Source organism: Typopeltis vanoorti, chromosome 8, assembly GCF_054136105.1.
Source record: "Typopeltis vanoorti isolate ZY-2024b chromosome 8, IOZ_Tvanoo_1.0, whole genome shotgun sequence".
Taxonomy (NCBI): Eukaryota; Metazoa; Arthropoda; class Arachnida; order Uropygi; family Thelyphonidae; genus Typopeltis; species Typopeltis vanoorti.
In genome coordinates, this window is record NC_143556.1 from 97,310,339 (window position 1) to 97,335,245 (window position 24,907).

Here is a 24,907-nt window from a genome sequence, read left to right on the forward strand (position 1 = left end):
CAAGTCTCATGTTGAAAACATTATGTTTTCTATAAGGTTTTTAGAAAGTCTATTGTATCCATCCATCCATCCATTCATGTTTTATTTTCATACTAAAATCTCCATGCCTCCTACATAAAAATTAGACCTCATTAAAACTGAAAAATATAGCATATTGCACCTTATGAAATTACAATTTTTAAAAGGAAGAAATGGCTCATTGAATGTGTCAGTGGTTCATAAGAAATCTTTGCTGCATTTTTTTTTTTTTCTGTCACTATCCCTAAAAGTTATCATATGGGTAGCAAGACTGCTCATATGTCACTAGTTTCATTATTTTCTTTATATTTCATTAATTTTTATTTGTTATAATAATAAATGCAGTTCTTTTTTAAAAAAATATAACATATTCAATTATAGATAAGCAAACTGTGAAACTTGAGATTATGTTCAAAACTCATCTCCATTTTACCTTTTCCTTAAGTAGGATATGATGCTTCCCTTGCCTTCATGTCCAACCAACCAGCCAATATAATGCAGCGGCTTTACTCTTAAAAAAAAAGATTATTAAAAAAGTTAGTTCATAAAATGTACTATTAACAAATAAATAGAGATTTCATTTTAAATATAATAATTTACTGAAAACCCTACTTCTGAACAGCTGTATACAGCAATACCACAACCAGCATGAATAATGCATGCCAAAAATGTAACGTGCTAACTGAAATGGCACTAAACAGAGCAATAATATAATTTTGGTACATCTTCAAAACCGAAAATGATGGTAGTGAAGCATAAAAACAAACAGGATAAAACAGATCCTTAAGCTGCATTATTTGATGTGATGAAACATGATTAAATGGATTGACATAACCTCCTGGTTCGATACCAAAATGCATTAATGAATAAACTAAAATTTCGTTTTAATACAATAATTTACAGAATATCCTGATTCTCACCAACAGTATACAGCAATAACACAAATGCCAAAAATATAAATCCTACATTTCAGTACAATTGTGGAGACTACAACCAAGTTAAAATAATTACTTTAATTTCCCCATGCTTCGACTTTTATATTAAGATCATCATAAAATATTATTACCAAAATCACTTGCATTTAATATTTTTATTTGTAAAATGTTTGGCTAAGTTTCAAAGCCACTGTCAATATACAGTTATAGAAAAACTGTAAAAAGAACAACAATTTAATTGAAAGCATGTGATGCTATGTGCACTATCAGCTTCAGGATAATAGCTCCATCTGCTTTAATAGATATGCAAATTAATTTATTGTAATTTATTTTGAATATCTATTAATGCAGATAGAGGTATTATCCTGAAGTCGATAGTGCACATAGCATCACGTGCTTTCAATTAAATTGTTGTTCTTTTTAGAGTTTTCCTATAACTATATTGACAATGGCTTTGAAACTTAGCCAAAATTTTATGAATATTAAACATAAATGATTCTGGTAATACTAGTTTATGACAAATTCTTCCACTTACATCTTGATTTTTAAACTAATATTAAGTAATTTTTAAACTAATATTTTTAAACTAATATTAGGTCATAAATCTGGAATATGCACATATATACATACACAAACACAAGCTATATTACATTTCAAACAGTAAGTCAAAATGACAATAATTTGATCAACCATTATTCTATTGGCTTGACCTCTAGTGAAAGAGAAAAAAAAAAAAAAAAAAATCACATCAAAGCTATATTCTATGCATAACATTATCAGAAAACAAATTCATGAAGGTTTAAACATTGGGAAATTAAAGTTATTCCTAATCTCGTGGAGATTTTATTTGAATAAAATCTCCACAATTTCATTCAAATGAATGCTGATCACCATGTAACACTAAAGGAATGTAATTCCTTAACATGCATTATGAGATATAATGAAACAATTTTCAAACAGACCAATCATAATTAAAAAGGATTATTAGATGAAAAAATTACCAAGAAATTATATTCATGTTTAATTCTTTATGCAAGTGTAAACAAATAAAGAGCCTCCATAGCTCAGTCAGTATACAGGGTGTTCGGGATAAATTTGACAGTTTCGTAAGGAAAAAGAAAATCTTCTTTGTATCTATTAAATTTAATGAATTGACAAAAAAACATTACAAGCAGAGTTAATTACAATACTATCAACAAGATTTACTCAAAATAACCACCATTAGCATCGATCACAGCTTCAATTCTGCTTCGGAACCTCGAACAAGCTGATGCTACAGTCTCCCTGGGAAGGGCCGCAAAAGCTGTTTTAATTTTATCCATTAACTGGGCTTTTGTATTACTGGAAGTGCGATTGGTGTCTTTTTCAACTGCGCCCCATACAAAATAATCCATGGGGTTAAGGTCTGGGGAGTTTGGAAGCCAAACATTTGGACTGGTGAAGTCGTAGAAATTTTCAGACAACCATTTTTGACTTTTCCCAGAGGTGTGGCAAGGGGCCGAATCCTGCTGCCATACATACGGCCTACCATTGGCTACCCTTGTTATCCAGGGCTTGACTACAGTTAGCAACTCCACGAACAAAGCCCGAATTCCAATGCAGGGTTCTTCAACACCTGTTCCTGCAGATTTGCGAGGAATTCTGCTGTACGAACGCAATCAGATCGTCTGCTAGGGATCTTTCTTCTTGCTACATCCTCGTAGTCACCATTGCAAGTCTCTAGTTCATGCCTGATTGTTTTTACTGTATTCAGGGAGCATTGGGCAGCAGTCGTAATATCCTTATTTTGATGGCGGGCACGAATCATCATGATACAAGTTATTCTCTTCCATGATTCAGGTGGGTTCCAGCTATCCATCCTTTCTGACATCTTGTATATGAATGAAGAAGGGTCCAAACTTTTAAATGAAGAGAAGTGTGTGTTAATACATGTAACTTACGGAAAAATATAATTAATTATAAATATGTCAAATTTATCCCGAACACCCTGTAGATGAAGCCCTTTGGTCAGAAAAAGCTGGGTTCGATTCTCATCAGTGACGTGAGGAACCTTTATCTGGTCTCTTTTGACGAAAAGGTGAGTTAGCTGATCCCATACAAAGGTAAGGCTTTTTTTCCTTTTTCTTCCTTGGGTTTTTCGTCCCCCAGAACAGAAAAACTGGCCCCATGAATACACACTTCTACAGACATAGGACAACTCCAGGAATAAGGAGTAACCAACCAATTCTGTAGGATTTCAGTTCCAAATGCCTACATGGTAAAATGTGTAGGTCTACACGTGAGCATAAATTAGATTAGGATAGGAAGCAAATAAAGTGTGAGAAAACAACTTTGCATGTGAGATATCTTCATGACTAAGTCACTTGTATATAGATTTATGGAAGTTTTTTCACTTGGCTATGCTACTAATTATATATTGGATTTTATCCTTTATCCAAATGTTAGCACACAAAGTTTGTGCCTGAAGTACTTTCAGGATGGGGCAACTTATTTTACATTTTGGTAAACACAAAATGCTGTAGTATTCAGTAATAATCTTAGCTTTTGGACCTTTATAATCATTTGCTCTAAATAGCAAGAGATGAAAATTCAACTAGTACCAGAGAAAATTTGCACATGTGTGATTGCTCTGCATTATTTCATGGGATATTTCAAGCTGTATTGCTTGTAGAGCAAAATTTCTTCAATACTGGAAGCCCAAAGTCTCCATGCTTATTTGATAGTTGAAGAAATTCCTTTTTATAATTTCTTGGTATCAGCTAGACCAAAAAAATGCACAGGTTTACTATATAGCTGCTCTTCTTCAGCTTCTGTAATGTCTGTTATTTATTATGTACAACTGATCAGGGAAAGTCATGGTTTTAAGTACTATGGTTTCAGAAAAGAAAAAGGGCCCAATTTTCTACAGTTTCAATGTTCATGTATATAAGTTTTTGAACTGTTAATGTTAGATAAGTGGAGAAGGGAATTCCAAGTGTTTCTCTCTTGGGGTTAGCCCAGCGAGAATGCTTCTGACATTCCACTTTCCTAAAATGTTTAATTTTGTTCCATCAGCACTTGAAGTTAATCCATTGATTTTGCTGAATTTTAACAAAACACCAAAAAGGATGAATATGGATTTGTTATCCCTCAAAATGCCTACTACATTGTTGTAGTAGGCGTTTTGAGGGATAAGTTCAATTAATGCAAAATTCATATTTTTTCATATACAAGTAGTACAAAGGTGAATCACTTTACAAAAATTCTCTGGATTAGATAAAATTGTACAAAGCATTTTCAATTGGGTACAAACTAAATTATACTTACCAAGAAATTATATTCTTGTTTAATCCTTTACCCAAGTGTAAGCAAACAAAGTTAGCACATGAAATATCTTCACAACTCAACTACTTGCATACAGAGGCTGCTGAATTTGCAGCAACTGTCTCAGCATTCCATAATGCAAAGCACGCTTCCCTATTGGATGCTATAAACTGGTGACTGATGCAAAGTCAAATGCCTCTATATATACAAGTACCTAGTCGTGAAGATATATTATGCACAAACTTTGTTTGCTCACACATGAGTAAAGGATTAAACAAGAATATTATATAATCTTTAAGGGTAAGTGTGGCATAACTATAAAGAACAAAATTACATGATACCCACAATAATAAACTTTAATGAAAGTATCAATATTTCATACTGAAATAACAATACATCATCAGTGTGCTAGAAACAAGAACAGGAATACAAGGTGAATGCAACAATTGATTTACCAATTAAAAATGGTTGCTGTGAGCCAGAAATGAATACTAATGTTAATAAATAACATTAAAACTATTTTTGATGTTTAAATAAAATCAGACTCTCCCAAATTCGGGGGGGACAATATTTTCAATTCAGGTTAGGCCAATATAAAAGGGCTTTACAACTTTCTTTGAAAAGGCATTCGTATTTACAAGTGCTTTATGAAGAAGACAAGCTTCATACTACATTATACTGTGGATAGTGTCAATACTATGTTGAACCAGACCAGACTTTTGAGGTTTCATGTATTCAATATAATACTGATGTTTGTTAATTTTTTTTTTTCAAAATAGAACAGCCTGTCTGCCCAAAGTATTTCAGATTATATTTCTCACTATCATTAGCTGGTAAATGCCAGCTAATGATACAGGTGACAGTTTGTCTTTTGTAGATCATAACAGATGAGAAATTTTGTTGATAGGAAAATATGTGGGAAGAAGGTGATACTTTTTCAAAATTCTACCAATAGGTTCAGAGATATCAGCAATATAAGGGATTAGAACTCTGTAGTTTGTTGAAGAATCCTTAGGTGTTGGAACACAGAAGTCAATTATCTGCTAAATGAGGGTCATAAAATTCAATTCCATTCAATTCCATTAATGTTTTGATAGTGACAAATTCTTCTTGTAAGCTTGAGGGAGAGGAGCACGCATTATGTGCTCTATTAATTAATGACTTGATAACACCAACTTTTTGCAAGGTGTGATGAGCAGACTTTTGATGAACAAGATGATGATAAAGGTAGGTTTCGAAACACTGGTTGACAAAGTACCAGAGCCTGAGCAAGTAAGAAAGATGTCCGAGAAATGTAAACTACCAGCATTTTCAATTTCCATGGTGAATTGAATGTGTGGGTGAAGGCTATTGATCCGATTAGGTAACAGTAAAATCTCATGAGAAGAATGAAACTGAATTTATTGAACTGTTGTGAGAATGTGACAGAAGCAACTCAAGATCAAAGAGTATTAGATTTTATTATAATGTCAGAGAGTGCTTCAGTTAAAGACTTAACTATTCTGCCTCCAATTGGTGACAGAGATCATGCATTACTCACTTGGAAAGTGACCAAGTTTATGAATGTTCCATTCAGGAAAGGGAACATGCTGAACTACAAAGCAATAAATTATGACCAACCTGAGGAGTATACTGAGTTTTTAGCACAATGGTATCAGTTGCTACATGGGATACATTTAAAAAATACTTAAATAATCCAATATCAAAATGTATCTCCTAGAGTTCCAAGAATAAATAGGGTAGGAGTCAAGTGGATGTGTAATCTTATCAAGCAACATATCTGTAGATGATGTGGAGGGAATACTATGTCCATAAAGATGGTGACCGGTATAAAAATTATAAGCAGCAGGCGAGAAGAGTCACAAATGTTGTACAGAAAGCTAAGTCTAAATATGAGAAGAAATTGACACTGTAAGCTAAAGATAACCACAAAGAATTCTGTTAATATACTGCAAGTAAAAGAAAAATGAATATGAAAGAATAACTGTACTGAATGCAAATGGTGAGGAAGATGATACAGAAAAGGATGTTGAACTAATGACTGCCCATTTTGCTAAAAGCTATCAACCTGGTGTATGCAACATTGAGCTCAATGCTGTCTCTTCACTAGATGAAGAAATTCAGGTGTATGAGGAGGAGGTATTAGAGCTGTTGCACAGACTGAATAAGAATTCAGCAACAGGTACTGATGGGATATCAGCACATGTGCTAAAAATGTTCAGCTGAACTGGCTATTCCTTGTCCAAGCTACATAATTTGAGTCTCAGAACAGGGAAGATTTCACAGGAATGGAAAGAATGTATGATAATCCCAATAAGTATCAGTATCTCAGGAGTGATGGTGAAGATTTTGAAAAATTGGTTAGGGCTCGCATTCAGAAAGGTTGACAGTGAACCTCTACTTTGCAATGAACAGCATGGGTTTACCAAGGGAAGGTCAGGTTTTAGCAACTTGCTCACATTCTACAATAATAATACCACTGAACTAGAGAAGAGGAATGGATACACCATGATACTTTTGGATTCTGCTAAGACTTTTTACAGAATACAGCTTTGAAGACTGTTGCATAAATTGAAGAATATGAGTTTGGATTATAAAATATTAGTGTGGTTAAGAGAATGGCTGACTGAGAGATATCAAAAAGTAGTATATGGACGATGTGAATCTGCAAGATTCAAGGCAACCAGTGGTGTGCCTCAAGGATCAGACTTTGGGTCCACTGTTATTCAATCTGCACATTAATGGCATTGAGAAGGATTTGACAGATGACATACGGCTATTTGCTGATGATGCAAAAATAGGTAGGGTAATCAGGATTTCTGCTGATATGCAGTACTTGCAGAATGATTTGAATAGGCTGGAATTCTGGGCATGGGAAAATGGATGCCAGTTCAAAAATGTCAGTAAATGTAAAGTCATTCACTTTGGCATCATTAGATATTCAGTGTCGTATTATATTGGTGGGATTATGCTAGAAGAAACTGATGAGGCTAAGGATCTTGGAGTGTTAGTTGAAGTTCAGGAGCCATGTGGCAAAGATTGCCAATAGATAATTGGCAATCTTTGCCAACTCAAAAGATAATTGCAATACTGAAATGAACTTTAACATGTAAAGATAAGGATGTCATTTTGCCTCTTTACAAGGCCTTGACTTGGACTACTGTCTGCATGTCTAGTCTACTGGTTTCCATCGTGATTCTGATAAAGTGGAGAGAGTGCAAAGAAGAGTATTAAAAATGATATCAAGATTATAGAATAGTGATTATGAAGACAGATTGAGAATTTGTTGACTGCAGACACTAACAAAAAAGAAAATGAGGGGTGATATGATTGAGATTTACAAACTTCTGAAAGGGTCACACAGGATTAATGATATTTTTAGTTTTTGGAGGGTGGGGAAAGGACATCCTTGGAAGTTGAGTGAATACTGCTAAAAAAAAGGAGTGAGATCTAGATTTTTCTTTCAAAGAGTGGTGCATGACTAGAATGGACTGCCACTGGATATTGTGTGCAAGCATTGTGAATGACTTCAATACCATGTAGGAAAGCTAGTTTGAGTGGCATGGCCTTCCTCAATGAGGTCCCTGACTCCCTGGAGGTCTCTCTTAATAATAATAATTCTGTTTTTTTTTTTTTCTTGAGTACCCAAAACAGATTAACTAGTTTGATGCATTTGAGCTGTCTGACTCAGCCCAGGCAAACAAAGATACACAGCAGCAGCAGCTTCTCTTTCAGAAGGCTGATTAGTGGGGCCATCATCAGATCCTGTAAATTTCAAATATTAACATCAGTTCCCTGTGAAACTTTACCATACATAATACATTATAAACAATATATCTTTTTCTTTTTGCCAACTTTATATTCATTGTAATTACCAATTCAACCATGTAGTTTATATCTCACTTGTGAAATTCATTGTTGTTATTTCAATTAAAAAAAAAAATGCTACTTATAACGATGATGATGTGGAAATTTCAGATCAATATATTAATTTTGCATTATTAATTAACTTACTAATGCATATGTGTTTGCATGCTCTTGTTAAGGTTTAACATTACCTAAATCTATTATATATATATATATATATATACATATATAAAGGAGAAAAAAAAAAAATCAGCTAATGCCTTTTATTCCTGCATAAGAAATAGGTCAGGTCATTTCAGTTCTATTTAACTTTTGGAGACTAAGGTGGATTTCTCAATCAGTATCTAATCAGACACAGCTGGCCCAAGATTGATGAAAGATTTTTCACTCAGCTATGCTACCAATTATATATTTGGTTTAATCCTTTATCCAAGTGTAAGTAAACAAAATTTGCATCTGAAGTATTTTCAGGACTAGGGCAACTCCTGGCAAAGGTGGTATAAGTTCTCATCACAAATTATATATTTGGTTTAATCCTTTATCCAAGTGTAAGCAAACAAAGTTTGCACCTGAAGTATTTTCAGGACTGGGGCAACTTGTGGTAAAAGTTCTCATCACTTGCCTTAGTATCTTCCATAATGCAAAGCACATCTCCTTGCAGACATGTATAATGCTATGCATTAAGGAAAGAGCCACTAACCCAGACCGGTTTCAACCTTTATTGAGGTCTCATAATTGGTAGAATAGCCAAGTGATAAAACTTCCATCAACTTATTTATAATCCAGAGAATTTAAATAATAAGGTGTGACACCTTTTGGCAACTGGTATAGGTAAATATGACTTCTCCATTACTTCCACCTTGGTATCACCACCTCCGGGTCTGGTTCCCACTGATGAGATCTCAATAAAGGTCGAAACCGGTCTGGGTTAGTGGCTCTTCCCTTAATGCATAGCATTATACATGTCTGCAAGGAGATGTGCTTTGCATTATGGGAGATACTAAGGCAAGTGTTGAGAACTTATACTACCTATACCACGAGTTACCCCAGTCCTGAAAATACTTCAGGTGCAAACTTTGTTTGCTTACACTTGGATAAAGGATTAAACCAAATATATAATTGGTAGCATAGCCAAATGAAAAAACTTCCATCAACTTATCTCTAATCCAGAGAATTTTAATAATAAGGTGTGACACCTTTTGGCAACTGGTATAGGTAAATATGACTTCTCCATTTCTTCCACCTCAGTATTACCACCTCCGGGTCTGGCTCCCACTGATGAGATCTCAATAAAGGTCGAAATCGGTCTGGGTTAGTGGCCCTTCCCTTAATGCATAGCATTATACATGTCTGCAAGGAGATGTGCTTTGCATTATGAGAGATACTAAGGCAAGTGATGAGAACTTATACCACCTTACCACGAGTTACCCCAGTCCTGAAAATACTTCAAGTGCAAACTTTGTTTGCTTACACTTAAAGGATTAAACCAAATATATAATTTGTCCAAGATTATCACTAATTATACAGGGCATCCAGTGAAGAAAGGCAGTTGAGAAGTAGTACTGCTATCTCATGGTCCCTAATCCTAGCATGATGTTGTATCTAAAAATAGTGTGTGTGTTCTACAGTTGATTTTCTTGAGCTTATGGGATGAAAAATTGAGTTTGGAGAAAAAAAACTGCATTACCGTGACTAGAACAGAACTTACAACGCCCTTTATTTAGGCATTATTATACAATGAAACCTGTGGAGAATTCATGACTAAACAAACACATGTAATAACCACAGTAATAAGTTTTAATAAGGTAAATATTTCATCCTATTTTAGGACATCGTCAGTACAGTTAATTCAAACAATACTAGGAATAACATACAGTTAGGGCGCATGATTACAATGGAATCCCAATATACGTGCAGTAGCATGTTATAGAATTAAATTAAAAAATAACTGAAAAAAAAAAATTACATTAAAATAGGATAACATATATAAAGAAATTATTTAACACAATTTTGTATAACAATTTCTTTATATATGTTATCTTATTTTAATGTAATTTTTTTTTCAGTTATATTTTAATTTAATTCTATAACATGCATATTGGGATTCCATTGTAATCATGTGCCCTAACTGTATGTTATTCCTAGTATTGTTCGAATTAATTGTACTGACGATGTCCTAAGATACTTAGGATGAAATATTTACCTTATTAAAACTTATTACTGTGGTTATTACATGTGTTTGTTTAGTCATTTTATTTAGGCAGTCTAGCACCATGGAAGGTACATGGCACTTCCACTGAGCTACACAGGCACTTTCAAATAAAAATAACTGCTATGCAAACATAAAAATTGTGTTATTCCACTGGATACCAATCGCATTCTACTAAGATATACTTACCTATAATATGCTTGAAGACATGGCAGTGCCCAGTTTATAACTAACTGGTGAGTTTGCTTCACAGGAATCACTAATAAAGTAAAGCATTAATATATTTATTTTCATATAAGAATAAGGTAAAGTGAAATGTATATAAAATTACATCACAAATATGCAACAATATAGGGTGATCAAAATTAAAGTATCCCAGTTTTAGGACTTGTGGAGTGCTATCCAGTGATCCAACTGCTGCAAAACTTTGCAGGAACACATTGTGTATTGTGATATCTGAGAAAAAAAAAGTAATTACAAAATTCACTACCAGGAGGTGTTATAAACATCAAATGTATGTAACCGTGGTGTGGCATGATTTGATATGATAAACAATTTTGTTGTATCACATGGAATCAGTTATTTTCATGCAGGATGGGACCACTCCACACATTAGTCAAACTGTACAGGAGGTTCTTCGAGAACATTTCATGGAAGCAGAGTGATCAGTCAAGCATTTCCCACTGTATTGCTACCTTGTTCTCTTGATATGACCCCCCCCACCCCCAGTGACTTCTGGCTCTGGGGATTTTTCAAACCCACACACTTTATTGGCAAGTTATCAGGATGATAACCTGCCAGCACTGAAAGCATAACACAGCATGGGTGCAACATCAGTCCTGACCAGCTGCATTCTGCCTTTAAACACTCTGTGCAATGGATACAGTTTGTGGCATACTAGGAAGAGAGCACACTGAACAGTACAGCCTGTGAATGCATAATGGAAAAAAATGTGTTATTTATGGTTGTCTCTTTTCTCCTTCCTACACACACACACACACACACACACACACACACACACACACACACACACACACACACACACAGAAAAATTACTACATCTACATTTGATACATCATACAGTGTCCTTGGCGGTGAATTTTGGAACTACTTTCCCCCCCCTTTCAGATATTGCTTCTGCATGAGCACATTTTCCGGCAATGTTTCACACGATTTGGAGCACTGGGGGGGGGGGGGGGGGGGGGGGGGTCATCCACAAGGCCTTAAATTAAACAGGGATACTTTACTTTTAATCATCCTGTACATAAAATGCTTTCTGTGAATGCCAATATCTCACTTCATCTTCATTATGTATTATGAATTACCAAGAAAAAAAAAAAGCCTCATCACCTCTCTGGTAACATGTGCAAAAGCAACTTTACTGGCAAAGAGCAAACAAGATTTGTACAGGATGTTAATTCACCAAAATGAATATAATAAATTTAGTTTAATCCTTTATCCAAGTGTGAGCAAACAAAGTTTGCACCTGAAAATATCTTCAGGACTGTAAGTAAGGTGGTACAACACCACTGTCAACAAAACTGTCAACACCAAAATGAAGTTCTGCAAGTAGTGTATTGTTGTTATTATTGTTAACATCTGACCTCCGGGATGCTTAAGGGTCAAAGCTATATGACTGAGAGGAGACCTCCACATAGCCTTTAAAGGAATGCAGAGAACCGACCAGGGCTTCTGACCTAATGTCCAATCCTCATCTTCCCGTGGTGCACCCTGTTGGGTATCTACCTGGATACTGAACGAACGAGGATGAGCTAGCAATTTGGGATTAAGCCGACCAAATTGTATTCTTATTGGCTTAAACCAATATACAAAATGATGATACAACATGACAGAATTTCAAGCCAGCTGGGGCGTCGCCCGGTTAAACAAGGACCCCTGTTGTTTTCGGCACGGAACCAGGGCGAACAGCAAAAAGTCAAGCTACTGGAACAAAACTGAAAGCACACCCCAACTCAACATCACAAGAGTTAAAGATTGGTACTATCAACATAAGAAGCCTGAATGGCAAAGAAATGGAGCTAGCTGAGGAATTAGATGAGTACCAGATCGACATGATAGTGGTGACTGAAACAAAAAAAAAAAAAAAAAATGGCGAGATCTTTCTAAGCAATAAATACAAAATATTATATTCAGGCAATGACAATCGAGGAAAAGAAGGGGTAGCCATAGTATTCGACACAAAATACGAGGCTAATCTTCTTGAATGGCAGGCAGTCTCAAGTAGAGTGATGTGCGCAAATATGAGAATTGGGAACTGGACAATGAGACTTATTTGTATCTATGGTCCCACAGAAGGTTCTACTAAGGTAGAGGTGGAGGAATTTTTTGATGCTTTAGAAAAAGCAACTGACAATGAAAAAGGAAAAGATGGTCCTTGTTGGGGGATCTGAATAGCAGAGTAGAAAATGATTGTCAGACATACAAATATATTTTGGGAAAATTTGGAGAAAAGAGCACAGGTGTTTGCCATTATTATTAGCTTATTATTGGATTTCTGCTCAGGAGATGGACTGGTTATTACTAACACCATGTTCCAACATAAAAATGTGCACAAATTCACATGGAGAGAAGAGGCAAGGAATAAGAAATCTCTCATTGCCTATGTTATTGTTGATAGTGGTTTTCTCCCTGGTGCAGGACACCAGAGTGTACAAAGGATTTGAAATTGGAAGCGATCCCTATTTAGTCTTGAGCAGGATAAAATTGAATTTTATATTGAAAAGAATAACATGTAAGAAAGTTTTAAAGCGAATAAAAGTTGAGCAGCTCTCAGATGTAAACAGTAGACTAACATACATAAAGATTATTGAAGAAAAAATGAAAGAGTTTGAGAACAAGAACCAAACCTTGGAGATTCAGTGGCAAACTCTGAAGAAAACAGTGATTGATTCAGCAAGAGAGGCATATGGTGTGGATGTCTGCAAGAATAGAAAAATCAGGACTCCATGGTGGACACAGGAAGTTAAACAGGCAGTGAAGGAAAAGAAGAAATCCTATCAAACGTTCCTGGCAAATAAGTCAGCTTTTGCTCTTAGAAAATACAGAGACAAATGTAAGAAGGAAAACACTGTGTAAAACTAGCTAAACAAAAGTCATGGGAGGACTTTCGCAAGAACATAGAAAATAAATATCAAGAAGGTGGTAAGATATTCAGGAGGTTGTTGAAGAAGCTTAGAAATGGAAGAAAGAGTGCTGTAAAAGGAGTTAGAGATGATAAAGGTGACATGAAAATGGAAGAAAAAGATATTCCTTGAAGTATGGAGTAATTACTTTGAAAAATTTGCTAAATGAAACAAGCAGTGCTAGCACAGTCAGTCAGGAATACATATCCATACTTGAAGTAGAAAAAGCCATCAAAGGCTTGAAATGTGGAAAGGCAGCAGGAGTAAACAATATTCGACCAGAAATGAAGTATGGTGTTATAAAAGTCTTACAGTGGCTGCACTGCATAGTTCAGAAAGCCTGGACAGAGGGACGAATTCCCAATGATTGGAGTAGAGCTGTAATAATGCCCATATATAAAAAGAGAAATAAAACTGAATGTGAGAATTACAGAGGTATTTCCTTACTGAGTGTTCCTGGCAAGATCTATACAAGTAGACTTGAGAAACGGTTCAGAAGAATTCTGGAAGTAAAGCTTGGTGAAGAACAAGCTGGATTCAGGACAAATAGAGGCTGTCAGGATCAGATCTTCACTTTACGACAAATAGTGGAGAAAGCATGGGAATATAACAAAGATCTGTATTTAAGTTTTGTCGATCTGGAAAAGGCATATGACAAGATGCCAAGAGAGAAGCTATTCAATACTCTACAGTTATATGGTGTAAATGGGGCATTATATCAAGCAATACTTAGTTTGTATTTGAGTTTTAAGTTGGCAGTTAGAATTGAAGGATGTACAGGAAGATGGTTAAATGTTAAATCTGGTGTGAGACAAAGATGTACATTATCCCCTCTGTTATTCATTATCTATATGGATCACATTATGAAGGAAAGTGGTATTAAACATGATATCAAAATTGGAGATGTTAATGTCAGATCATTGCTTTATGCGGATGATGTTATACTTCTAAATAAATCCACTACAAGTCTGCAAGATTCCCTGACTAAATTGAATAACTATTGTAATAGATATAGTATGAAGGTTAGAATTAAAAAGACAAAGACAATGAAAATAGGTAGAATTGTTAAAAATGTCAACTGTGTTGTGAACAGGGAACCTGTGAAACAAGTAAAACATTTCAGATACTTAGGCACAGTTTGTAGTGAAGATGGTAAATTAAATATGGAAATAGACAATAGAATCAACTAAGCTGGGATGGTAGGAAGTCAATTTAATAAATTCATATGGAATAAGAGAGAAATTAGTTGGAACACTAAAGCTGTATACAAGACAGTGTTCAAACCAGTTTTAACTTTATGGATCTGAGAGCTGGGTCAGAAGTAAAACACTTGACCATAGATTAGCGACCACAGATATGAGAGTCTTGAGAAAGATTATAGGCATGAACAGATGGCATCAATGGCAATATCATATTAAAAACTAGGATATTAGGAAAGAACTTGACATTGTCGGCATCCAGGAATGCGTTAGCAGAGCTAATCTCAGGTGGTATGGTCACTTAAACAGAATGGGTGAGGAAAGATTAGCAAAACAAGTGTTCTGTGCCATGTTGGCAGGAAAACGACCCAGAGGACGACCAAGATATAGGTGGATTGATACAGTACAATGTGCATTAGACGATAGAAATATCAGATTTGATAATGATAATATTGGATTAATAGACTGATCTGGAGGAAAATTGTAGATAGGAAGTTAGTAATGATGTAAATTTTTCATGTAGTACTATCATATCTGATATCCATGGAGTCAAAGGACCCATCATGCAAGATCCACACTCTCTGTCTCTCATACAGAAAGATCATTGAACCATGCCATAAACCTATTCAACAGTTTCCACCCTCACCACACTTCAGGCAACATTCCCCTCACCATTCAAGCAAAAAATCTGCTTCTCACTCACACCCTCCTCCTTGCTTGACCCTCTCTCCCTCTACTGTATGAAAAATCTCCTCCACATTAATCTGTTAGTAACCCCTCATTAACTTATATGTCTCATATCTCTTCTCATTCTTCTATTCACAAGGCTATGAAAGTTGCATTCCCTCTATCTCTCCTTGTATCTGACATTAACTATTAGACCTAACATTAACTCAGTGAACTATCTCTGGATCCTCTCCAATACATCCTAAGCTTGAAGTCTCTGTCCACGATCACACCCACATCTTTCATCTCTTCCAGTTCCTTCAAAATTTCCCCATTAATTACATTATTCTTGCTATTATGCTCTGTATCCTAACCTTGCCTACCAAATTTCAAGACCTTGCACTTTTCAACATTAAAATAACTCCACTCACTTGCCCACTCATATAGTCTACTGACATCCTCTTGCAACACTACAACATTTTCTCCACTTCTCATAGTTCTGCGCAACTTTGCATCATCGGCAAACAGCTGCATATCTTCAGTTAAGCCAGTCCCTATGTCAATAACGTAAAAGTTAAACAATAATGGCCCCAAACCAACCCTGCGGAACTCCACTAGTGTCCCTCCTCTTCTGAGATACCATTCCTCCATACACAACCTACCTATCTGACAGCCAAACAGCTATCCAACATGCACTAGTCAGTTATCTATCTCATCTGTTTCAATTTAGCTACCAGCTGGTTGAAAAAATCCAAATACAATGCGGTATACATGAATTGCCCTTATCCAGTGAATTTTTCACCTTGTAATACGTAAGCAGATTGCTAAAGCATGACCTATCCTAACAAATCCATGATGACCATAATAAAGAATACTGCTATTATGAACCTAATTCTGAATATTAGTCCTTACTAACCTCTCCAATCACCTCCAGTACCTCTCCTTCATTCAGTGAACATCAGTCATATACAATGCTGTGTACATGCTACTTTTTAGAATTCATGATGAGGAGTACTAATTCATAAACTCTAATATTAATTTATACAAACTAAAAACTTTAAATCCAATTAATAATTAGATATTCCTGCAAGCCAGTGATATTAGTATTCTATGAATAACACAAAGCAAGTCATCTCAATCTCATTGCGATGGATCTTCACCACCTTTCTCTAAGAAACCCAGGTAACCAAATTTGAGCACACTGTTAATATACAGTCATATTAAAGTCTTAATAAGAAGAAAAATCTCATGTTTCACTTTAATGAAATAGTTACAGCACATAGAAATAATTAAACAGTAGATTTGATCGTTTCAATATTTTGTCTCAGTCAGAGAGACATCTTCAGGAATTGTAATAACACACAAAAACACACAAGAAACAATAAGTGGATGAAATGAAATTAGAATAAATGAAGACTGAAGTCCTATGAGGGACCCCTCTATAGATACTGTTGGCCTCAGATGTTGGATGGAAGGCCTAAGAATTAAAGTTTCCTAAATTTTAGGAAGTTTAATACAACAATATTTATTAAGATTAGGCTGTTTTTTTACGTTGCTACCAATTCTAAAAATGTCTTTCAAGTTTGTATTTACTGCGATGGAGCATGATAATTTTCTACCATCTGATTCTGTGCATGGTCTGTTAGACATGACTGACCATAGTTGTGGTATCAGATGTACTCTTTGTGATCTTCTACCAACACAACTATGGTGGTAGAAGATCATACAATACTAACAGATGTTAGCAGATCTCCCAGTCTGACCATAATATAAGTTGCAAGAACAAGGAACTTTGTAAACAGCTGGAACAGAGAGAGGAAGCAGTAAATCCTAAGGTCAGAAGGGAAACCACCTTCAAACCACCTTGAAAGCAGTTCAGAGATTTAAAGTTCTTTCTATTTTTTTCTGAAATGCCCTGGATATAGAGAATAGTAGTGGCATTACTGTAGTTTTTATGTTGAGAGGGATGCGAGTAGGTGGAAGGGACAGATAATTTGTAGATCCTTTTCTCATTGCAACCATTAGACAGGAGGGTTTGTGGAATAAAATCAAGTTCTGCTGTAAGGGAAGCTTGGGCAGAATAGAGGCTGAAAGCTCTGTTGACAAAGGTTATGATGACTCCATATTATTGAAAGGTGGGGGGGGGGGGATGGTGGGAAAGTTCATACATGTATCTACCTACTTCCTCAATACTTGGTGTGCTTTTAAACCAAATGATCCTTTGTTATTCTACTCACTTATACTATATGTTCCCTGAACTTCGATTCTCTATCCTTTATAACCCCATCGAATCCTAGCCTCATCTATTTCTTGCAGTGCAATCTCATTAATGTGTTACACAGCTTCTAAATCTTTTCGCTACATTAAACTGACAATCTTATTCTTTACAACAGTATCAGTCTATTTAAATCATCCTTCAGGATCTATACCTTACCTTCATGTCATAATGTGCAAATTAAACAGCCGTTCAAGTACAGAGCCTTAAAGAACCCACTGGGCACTTGCCTCTCCCATGATTCTGCTCCATCATACAATACTTTTTTGTCTATCAAAATCATCCTCTTATCCATGTAATCAACTTTATATACATCACATTTGCTCTGGTTTGCAGATTTTCATGTGGCAACTTACAAAGTCCTGCATGCTGAACTCTCTGATCAATGTCCTGGATATCATTATCCTGTTATGATATGACACCATTCAGGCAAATTTTCATTACAAATTATCAAAACAACAATCTTTTTTTATGAAACTATTCACAACACACTTATATTCCCTCTTTAAAAAACACTGTCTAATAACAGACTTAAGAGAAGTTAATATACATATTATTCTCGCCCTCTTTTCCTAGAAGCTCATTTATTTTATTGGATAAGTAGACAAGTAACAAAGATCAATGAAATTCATAAAAATTATCAATTATTTAATTAATAATTAATAATAATCAATAATTAACTTTCTTAGAAACAACTATCTCAAAATCCTATCCTCCAGTGATAGAATTCTGTGAAATTTGGGATTTAAAATTTAATAAGTGATTGCAATTGGGATGGACTATTTGATGACAAAATTAAGCAAAAGAAAATTTATTGTATAATGCATGAGCCAAAAATAACTGTGTTATTTTTATAACACAGCTATTTTTATTTTTATTTAAAAATAGCAATGTTATGATAGGTATATATAATTAGATGTATTCTTTGTGATCTTCTACCACCACCACCATAACAGTGGTAGAAGATCACACAATACTAACAGATGTTAGCAGATCTCCCAGTCTGACCATAATATAACTAGCTAGTGGGATTGCTAGTGATGGATATAGTGTGTTGAGGATGACAGGGAGAATAAAATGGGGGGAGGAGTATTGTTGATGATAGCTTAGCTAATGAGCTACAGCCAAGGAGAATAGAAGTTGAATTGCAGGATAGAGAAAAGAGCACATTTGAGGCCATTTGGTGTGAGATTGTGGATAGCAGAACTAAATATACAATTGGGTGCTGCTATAGACCAGGTGATGGAAAAGATGGTGGTGACAGTATGCACAAGCAAATAGAAGAAATGAGTGGAAGGAGGGTAATTATTATGGGAGATTTCAACTATGGTCACATTGATTGGAGTGAGGAGAGGACACACGGGAGGAAGGAACTGGATTTCATGCGGTTATTAAGGGATAACTATCTGCGACAGCATGTAATGGAAAATACTAGGGGTCAGAGAGTGCTTGACCTAGTAATTACATCTGAGGATTTGGCTGTAACAAATATGACCACATTGCCACCAATTGGTGAGAGTGATCATAGGGTCTTGGCTTGGGAGGTGGCTAAAGGTGTGGAATTTTCATTTAAGACAGGGTACATGTGGAATTATCGGGCTGGAAAGTATGACAAGCTTAGGAGTTTGATTGGTTCAGTGCCATGGCATGTACAACTGCAAGAACTAGAAGTTGATAGTGCATGGGAGGCAGTTAAGAAGTGTTTGCATGAAGCAAAGGCTGACTGTATACCTAGAGTCCGAATAATAAATCAAGTAAGGGTTAAATGGATGAATAACACCATTAAGCTTGAGCTGCAAAAAAAGAAACAACTATGGAGGGAATTTAAGGAGAAAGGTGACCAGCAGGCACATGAACAGTATAAAGCGCAGGCCAGAAGGGTAACGAGTGTGGTAAGAAAAGCAAAAAAGGATTACGAAAGAACATTGGCCATGCAGGCTAAAGAGAATCCTAAACAGTTTTTTAGATATGTAGCAAGTAAAAGGAAAAATGTACATGGCAGAATGATTTTAAAGAATGCCGATGGTAGGGAGGTAACTGAATCAGTTGATATAGTTGAGTTACTGAGTGAGCACTTTGCAAGTATATATATCAACCAGGTGGTGACATTGCAGAAAGGAATAAACCAGTAGATTATACGGGAATTGTGGTGAATGAAGTGGAGGTGAGTAGTCTATTGCATAACCTCAATGTCAATACATCCGTGGGATTGGATGGTATACCAGCTCGTGTCATACGAGAAGCAGCTAAAGAATTGTCAGTACACTTGACCATTTTGTTTAATTTGAGTCTCGGGTCTGGGTTAGTCCCGAGGGGGTGGAAAGAGGGGAAAATAGTTCCACTGCATAAAGGTGGTTCCAAGACCGATGTTGTAAATTACCAACCGATTAGCATATCAGGAATCATTGTCAAGGTCTTAGAGAAATTAGTCAAGAAAAGAATACAGGATTGGATAGATGAAATGGGATATTGTATGGGGGACAACATGGTTTTGTGAAGGATAGATCATGCCTCAGTAACTTGCTCATGTTTTATAACACAGTGATGGCTGAACTGGATAGAGGTAATGGGTTTACAGTGATACTACTGGACCTTGCCAAGGCCTTTGACAGGATACCACATGGAATCCTAATCAGTAAACTGGAGCAGATGGGGATAGATATAGGGTTGGTGAGATGGATAGGAGGGTGGTTGAAGGAGAGATTCCAGAGAGTGGTTTATTCAGGAGTGGATTCAAAAAGACGTCTTGTGACTAGTGGTGTGTCGCAGGGCTCTGTTCTTGGACCACTGCTTTTCAATTTGTTCATCAATGATATAGGAAAGGATTTGAGAGGAAGTGTTCACTTGTTTGCTGATGATGTAAAGTTGCGTAGAGCAATTGTGAGTGCACAGGATGTCAAAATTTTACAGGATGATTTGGATAGTTTGGAGGACTGGGCTAGGAAAAATGGATGTCAATTTAATGTGGCAAAGTGTAAGATTATGCACTTTGGGGTGAAAAGAATAGCAGCAGTATATCGCATTGGTGGAACCGTACTCCAGGAGATTGGTGAGACCAGGGATTTGGGGCCATGCATGGAAGCTGGGCAAGAGCGTGGTTGACAAGGGTGTTAGAGCTAGGTTTTTTACTTGGAGAGTGGTGAATGAGTGGAATAAGCTTCCAGAGTCTGTTGTGGGTGCTAGAACCGTGAATGAGTTCAAGGCAAGGTATGATAGATACTGTATCAATGTCGAATAGTAGTTCTTGACATGATGTTAGAGCCTCCCTCGATGAGTCTGTTGACTCCTTGGAGTTGCCCAGAACAATAATAATAATAATAATAAATTGCAAGAACAAGGAACTTTGTAAACAGCTGGAACAGAGAGGGGAAGAAGTAAATCCTAAGGAGAAAAGGGAAGCCACCTTCAAATGAAAAACTCAATGTCACATGGAATGTGACATTGAGTTTTATTAAGCTGCAATATAACAGATGATTATACTGACTAGTTTCACCACACATATGCTAGTGGCTTCTTCTAGATTGGGAAAAACAAAAAAAATAATACAATAAAGGAATAAAAGCAAACCATTACATAACTAAAAAAACAGAACACATGTCATCTCATTCATCTTCTTTTTATTCTCTTTTACCTTGCGGTGTCAAGTGTTTATTAATCATCGGACCTCAAACCGTTCACAGGATAAGGTGGTCAGCCCTATGCCCCCAGAACCATTATGAAAAAGTAAAAAAAACAAAAAAGAAAACACATGGAACATAGAAGCTGGCAGACAAGTTAGTCTGACATGTGGAAAGATCTAATAAGCAACTTCCAAATATCACACAGAATCATTCCTTGGTTTCCGCTGAGTGTACCTTGTAAGTGGATAACCATTGTAGATGCTTTGATGTTCTGGGCATGATGTTACCCTCTAAGTAAGGCATGGAACTCTTGTCCCATTCAATATTATGGTGAGTGTGAGATAAGTGGAAAGCTAGGCCTGAGCTGTCTTCTCTGTTGTTATTCATGTCTCTAATATGTTCTTTTTGTCTTATTTCCAAACTTTTAAAAGTCTACCCTATGTGAGAAAGGCTAGAAGAACATGGAACATTATAAACTCCAGGATGTTAGTAGAAAGGGTTGTGGTCCTTAGGTGAGTGTACTAAGGCTGGTATAGTCATAATGGGTTTTAAAGCCACTCTTATGTCATAAGATTTTAGGAGACTGGCAAATTTGAGAGAAAGTCTACCAGCATAAGGGATAAAAAACTAAGGTTGTGTAGTGAATATTGAAAATTTGTTGTGGAGCAGGAATAGAGAATAGTATTCTTTGTACCATTTAAAGTATCCATTGCCCTAATACCTGATTTTTGTGATATACGGTGCAATGAAGAGGAATGCAGGTAGCAATCTATATGAGTAGGCTTATGGTATACACTAAGAGCTTGTGCTTTTTTTTTTTTTAATTAAAACATCCAGGAAAGGTAATTTCCCTTCATTTTCAAGTGCTAGAGTGAATTTTATAATTGGAAGAGTTGATGGATGAATGAAAATCATGCAACTCAGCAACTGTATTTCGAGATAATATGTCATCTATGTATCTCCACCAAAGTGAATCTTTTTGATTTGAAGATGTGAGGAAATGTTTTTCCAAGTTTTCCCATGAATAAGTCAGCACATGGAGGAGACAGAAGGCTTCCCATTGCAAGGTCAGATAGCTGCTTGTAAATATTCCCATTCCATCTGAAATAATTTGACTGGAAACAATGCCTAAATACTTGAGAGATGTCAGGAGGGAACTGATCGTTCTATAAATGCCATAACTTCATCCACAGGAACATTGGTGAACAAGGATACAATATCTAGACTAGATAGAATATCTGATGGTAAGATAGAAATAAAAATTAAGAGAAATTTCTATCTTATAATATTTAACATTGCGTGTTCATGTGGCCTTTCTTACAAAGGGGGAAACTTCTAAGAGTGGAAATAAGACAAAAAGAACATGTTGGAGAAATGAACAACAACATAGAAGATGGCTCACACTAGCTTTCCACTTTTCTCACATCACCATAATATTAAATGGGACAAGAGCTCCATGCCTTACATAGAGGCCAACTTCATTGCCTGCAACATCAAAGAATCTGTGATGGTTATCCACTCACAAGACACACTCAACAGAAACCAAGGAATTATTTTATGTGATATTTGGAAGTTGCTTATTAGATCTTTCTGCACATCAGACTAACTTTTTTGTCAAATATCACACATGCTTAAAGAACAATGACTGATCCATGTCATTGTTCGTCAACTGTTGCATATATCCTTTGCAACAGTTGCTGCTGCTGCTTTACCAGTGTAAACCTGCCATAATTCTTCTTTCTCTTGCTTGCCATATAGAAGAATTCTGTTGGATTAACCTTGGCCTGACCAGCCAATCTCCTCTCATAATGTATCTTTTCTTTCTTTACCATGCTTATCGCCTTCCTAACTTGCACTTTATACTCATGGATCTGATCGCCACCAACTACCCTATATCTCCTTTATAACATTTTCTTTTCCAACACAGCTTGATTTCACTATTCATTCATTGCACTTCTCTATTTTCTTGCTTAACTGTTGGTGTGCAGTTATGCAGTACTTGTGTCAGATACTTCCTTATGAATTCCCATATATTGTCAACAACTTTTAGCACAACTAATCTGCCTAACATATTGATGATAGTTGACTACATTGCTTCCCACAATCACCCACCTTATAATTCCACATATATTCCTTTTTGAAAGGAATAGGTTGTTTTCTTGTTATATCACTTCCTATACAAGTACCTCATGTTAACTCTCACCAACCTGTGGCAGTGTTAACGCCTCATTAACCGCTACATCTTGTAAAGATATTGCCAAATCCAATACACTAAAATCTCAAGTTGCTACTGTCACATGCTGCTTAGTTATCCCTCAGAAATTCAATAAACTTACTCTCCTTGTTCCTGTTATCTTCTTCTTCCAATCTACTCTTCTGTATCAGGGTCACCTTCTTTTTACATACATGCTTACAACCAATTTGCCTAAACATTTCACAATAAGTATTCTCTATATTCCCTAGCCTATAACAGCATCCTATCAGATATCTACTAGCCTCTTATTTCAACTTCACAGATTCAAAATCTGCAGATATACTAACTTCCAAACTTCGTAGACACAATTCCTCTGCAACAATTGACAGTTCTCACCTCCTCTTTTCACCTTCCTATTCCTCCAGAAAAATGGTATATCCTTCCATCTTCCATTTCTACTCCCGACAGTATATCATCTTCAGACAACCAAGTTTCATTTATGCTGATTATCACTGGGTATACTGACTCAATCAATGCAACAAAGTCATCTCACTTATTTCAAATATTTCTTACATTTGTATACAAACATAATAATCCCTGTGTCTTTGAGGCCATTTGGTCTGACCACCCCAGTTTCCTTGGGGTGGTCAGACCAAATTGATAGTCAGATCCTGACTGATAGCTATTCAATCATGAACAATGCTTCCTCATGTTCATGATTCCATTAAGATCCCCAGTAAGTAGTGTAGTCTCAAATAAAATAATGAAAATCATATACCACCTAGACTTTAACAAACATCCATGCTATAATGGAATTCAAACCTACAGCCAGTTGGTAGCACCAATCCAGCAGCTAAAATTAGCTAATTAGCTGAAACGAAAAACAAAACTTAGTTTTTAGAAATATACTCGTCGACAATCTTCCAGTAATACTCACCTTTATACAATTTATGGAACTTTCTGGTTTTAAAAGGCTCCTAAAAATAAACACATATACATCATGAGTACTATTATACATCAGCTAATTTGCATGTTACCCCACACCACATAAAAAAAAATCAAAATCATAGGCATGTTAAATCACACTTTTAACTAAAATCGGTAGGAATTTTGATTATTAATTTAAAATACTTAACTTCAAAAAAGAAACAATGAGCATGAAAGCATATTAGGAGAACTCAGGATAGGCAGGAAAGGACCTTTTTTGTAAATTTTATGGCCTTCCTAATCATTTTCAGAAATCAAATTTATGTTCAATAGTTCTAACTAATTCGATCTATAATAATTATAATATTGTAAAAGCAAATTATAACAGAGAAGAAATTAGATTCTTATTTTAATTATATACCCAAACATTTCTCATGCTCGGGTTTGGATTAAAACAAACCTGTTAACTAAGGTTAAATCACTGCAGAAGTCACATATTTGTATATAAAAATGGTATATTACCATACACAGAAATATGGTATATTACTTTT

At 35.7% G+C, this 24,907-nt stretch overlaps 1 protein-coding gene across 2 annotated transcripts in view; it reads right to left on the minus strand.

The window, feature by feature from the left end:
* LOC150104209 (nardilysin-like) overlaps positions 1-24,907 on the minus strand; it is a 561,456-nt gene that overhangs the window by 372,891 nt on the left and 163,658 nt on the right. For both annotated transcript variants that reach the window (XM_090396835.1, XM_090396833.1), the window contains exons 10-12: positions 24,367-24,406; positions 10,522-10,591; positions 452-529 (exon numbers count right to left, since the gene is read on the minus strand). In XM_090396835.1, the coding sequence (XP_090252961.1) occupies positions 452-529; positions 10,522-10,591; positions 24,367-24,406 (188 nt within the window). The remainder of the gene's footprint in view (positions 1-451; positions 530-10,521; positions 10,592-24,366; positions 24,407-24,907) is intronic.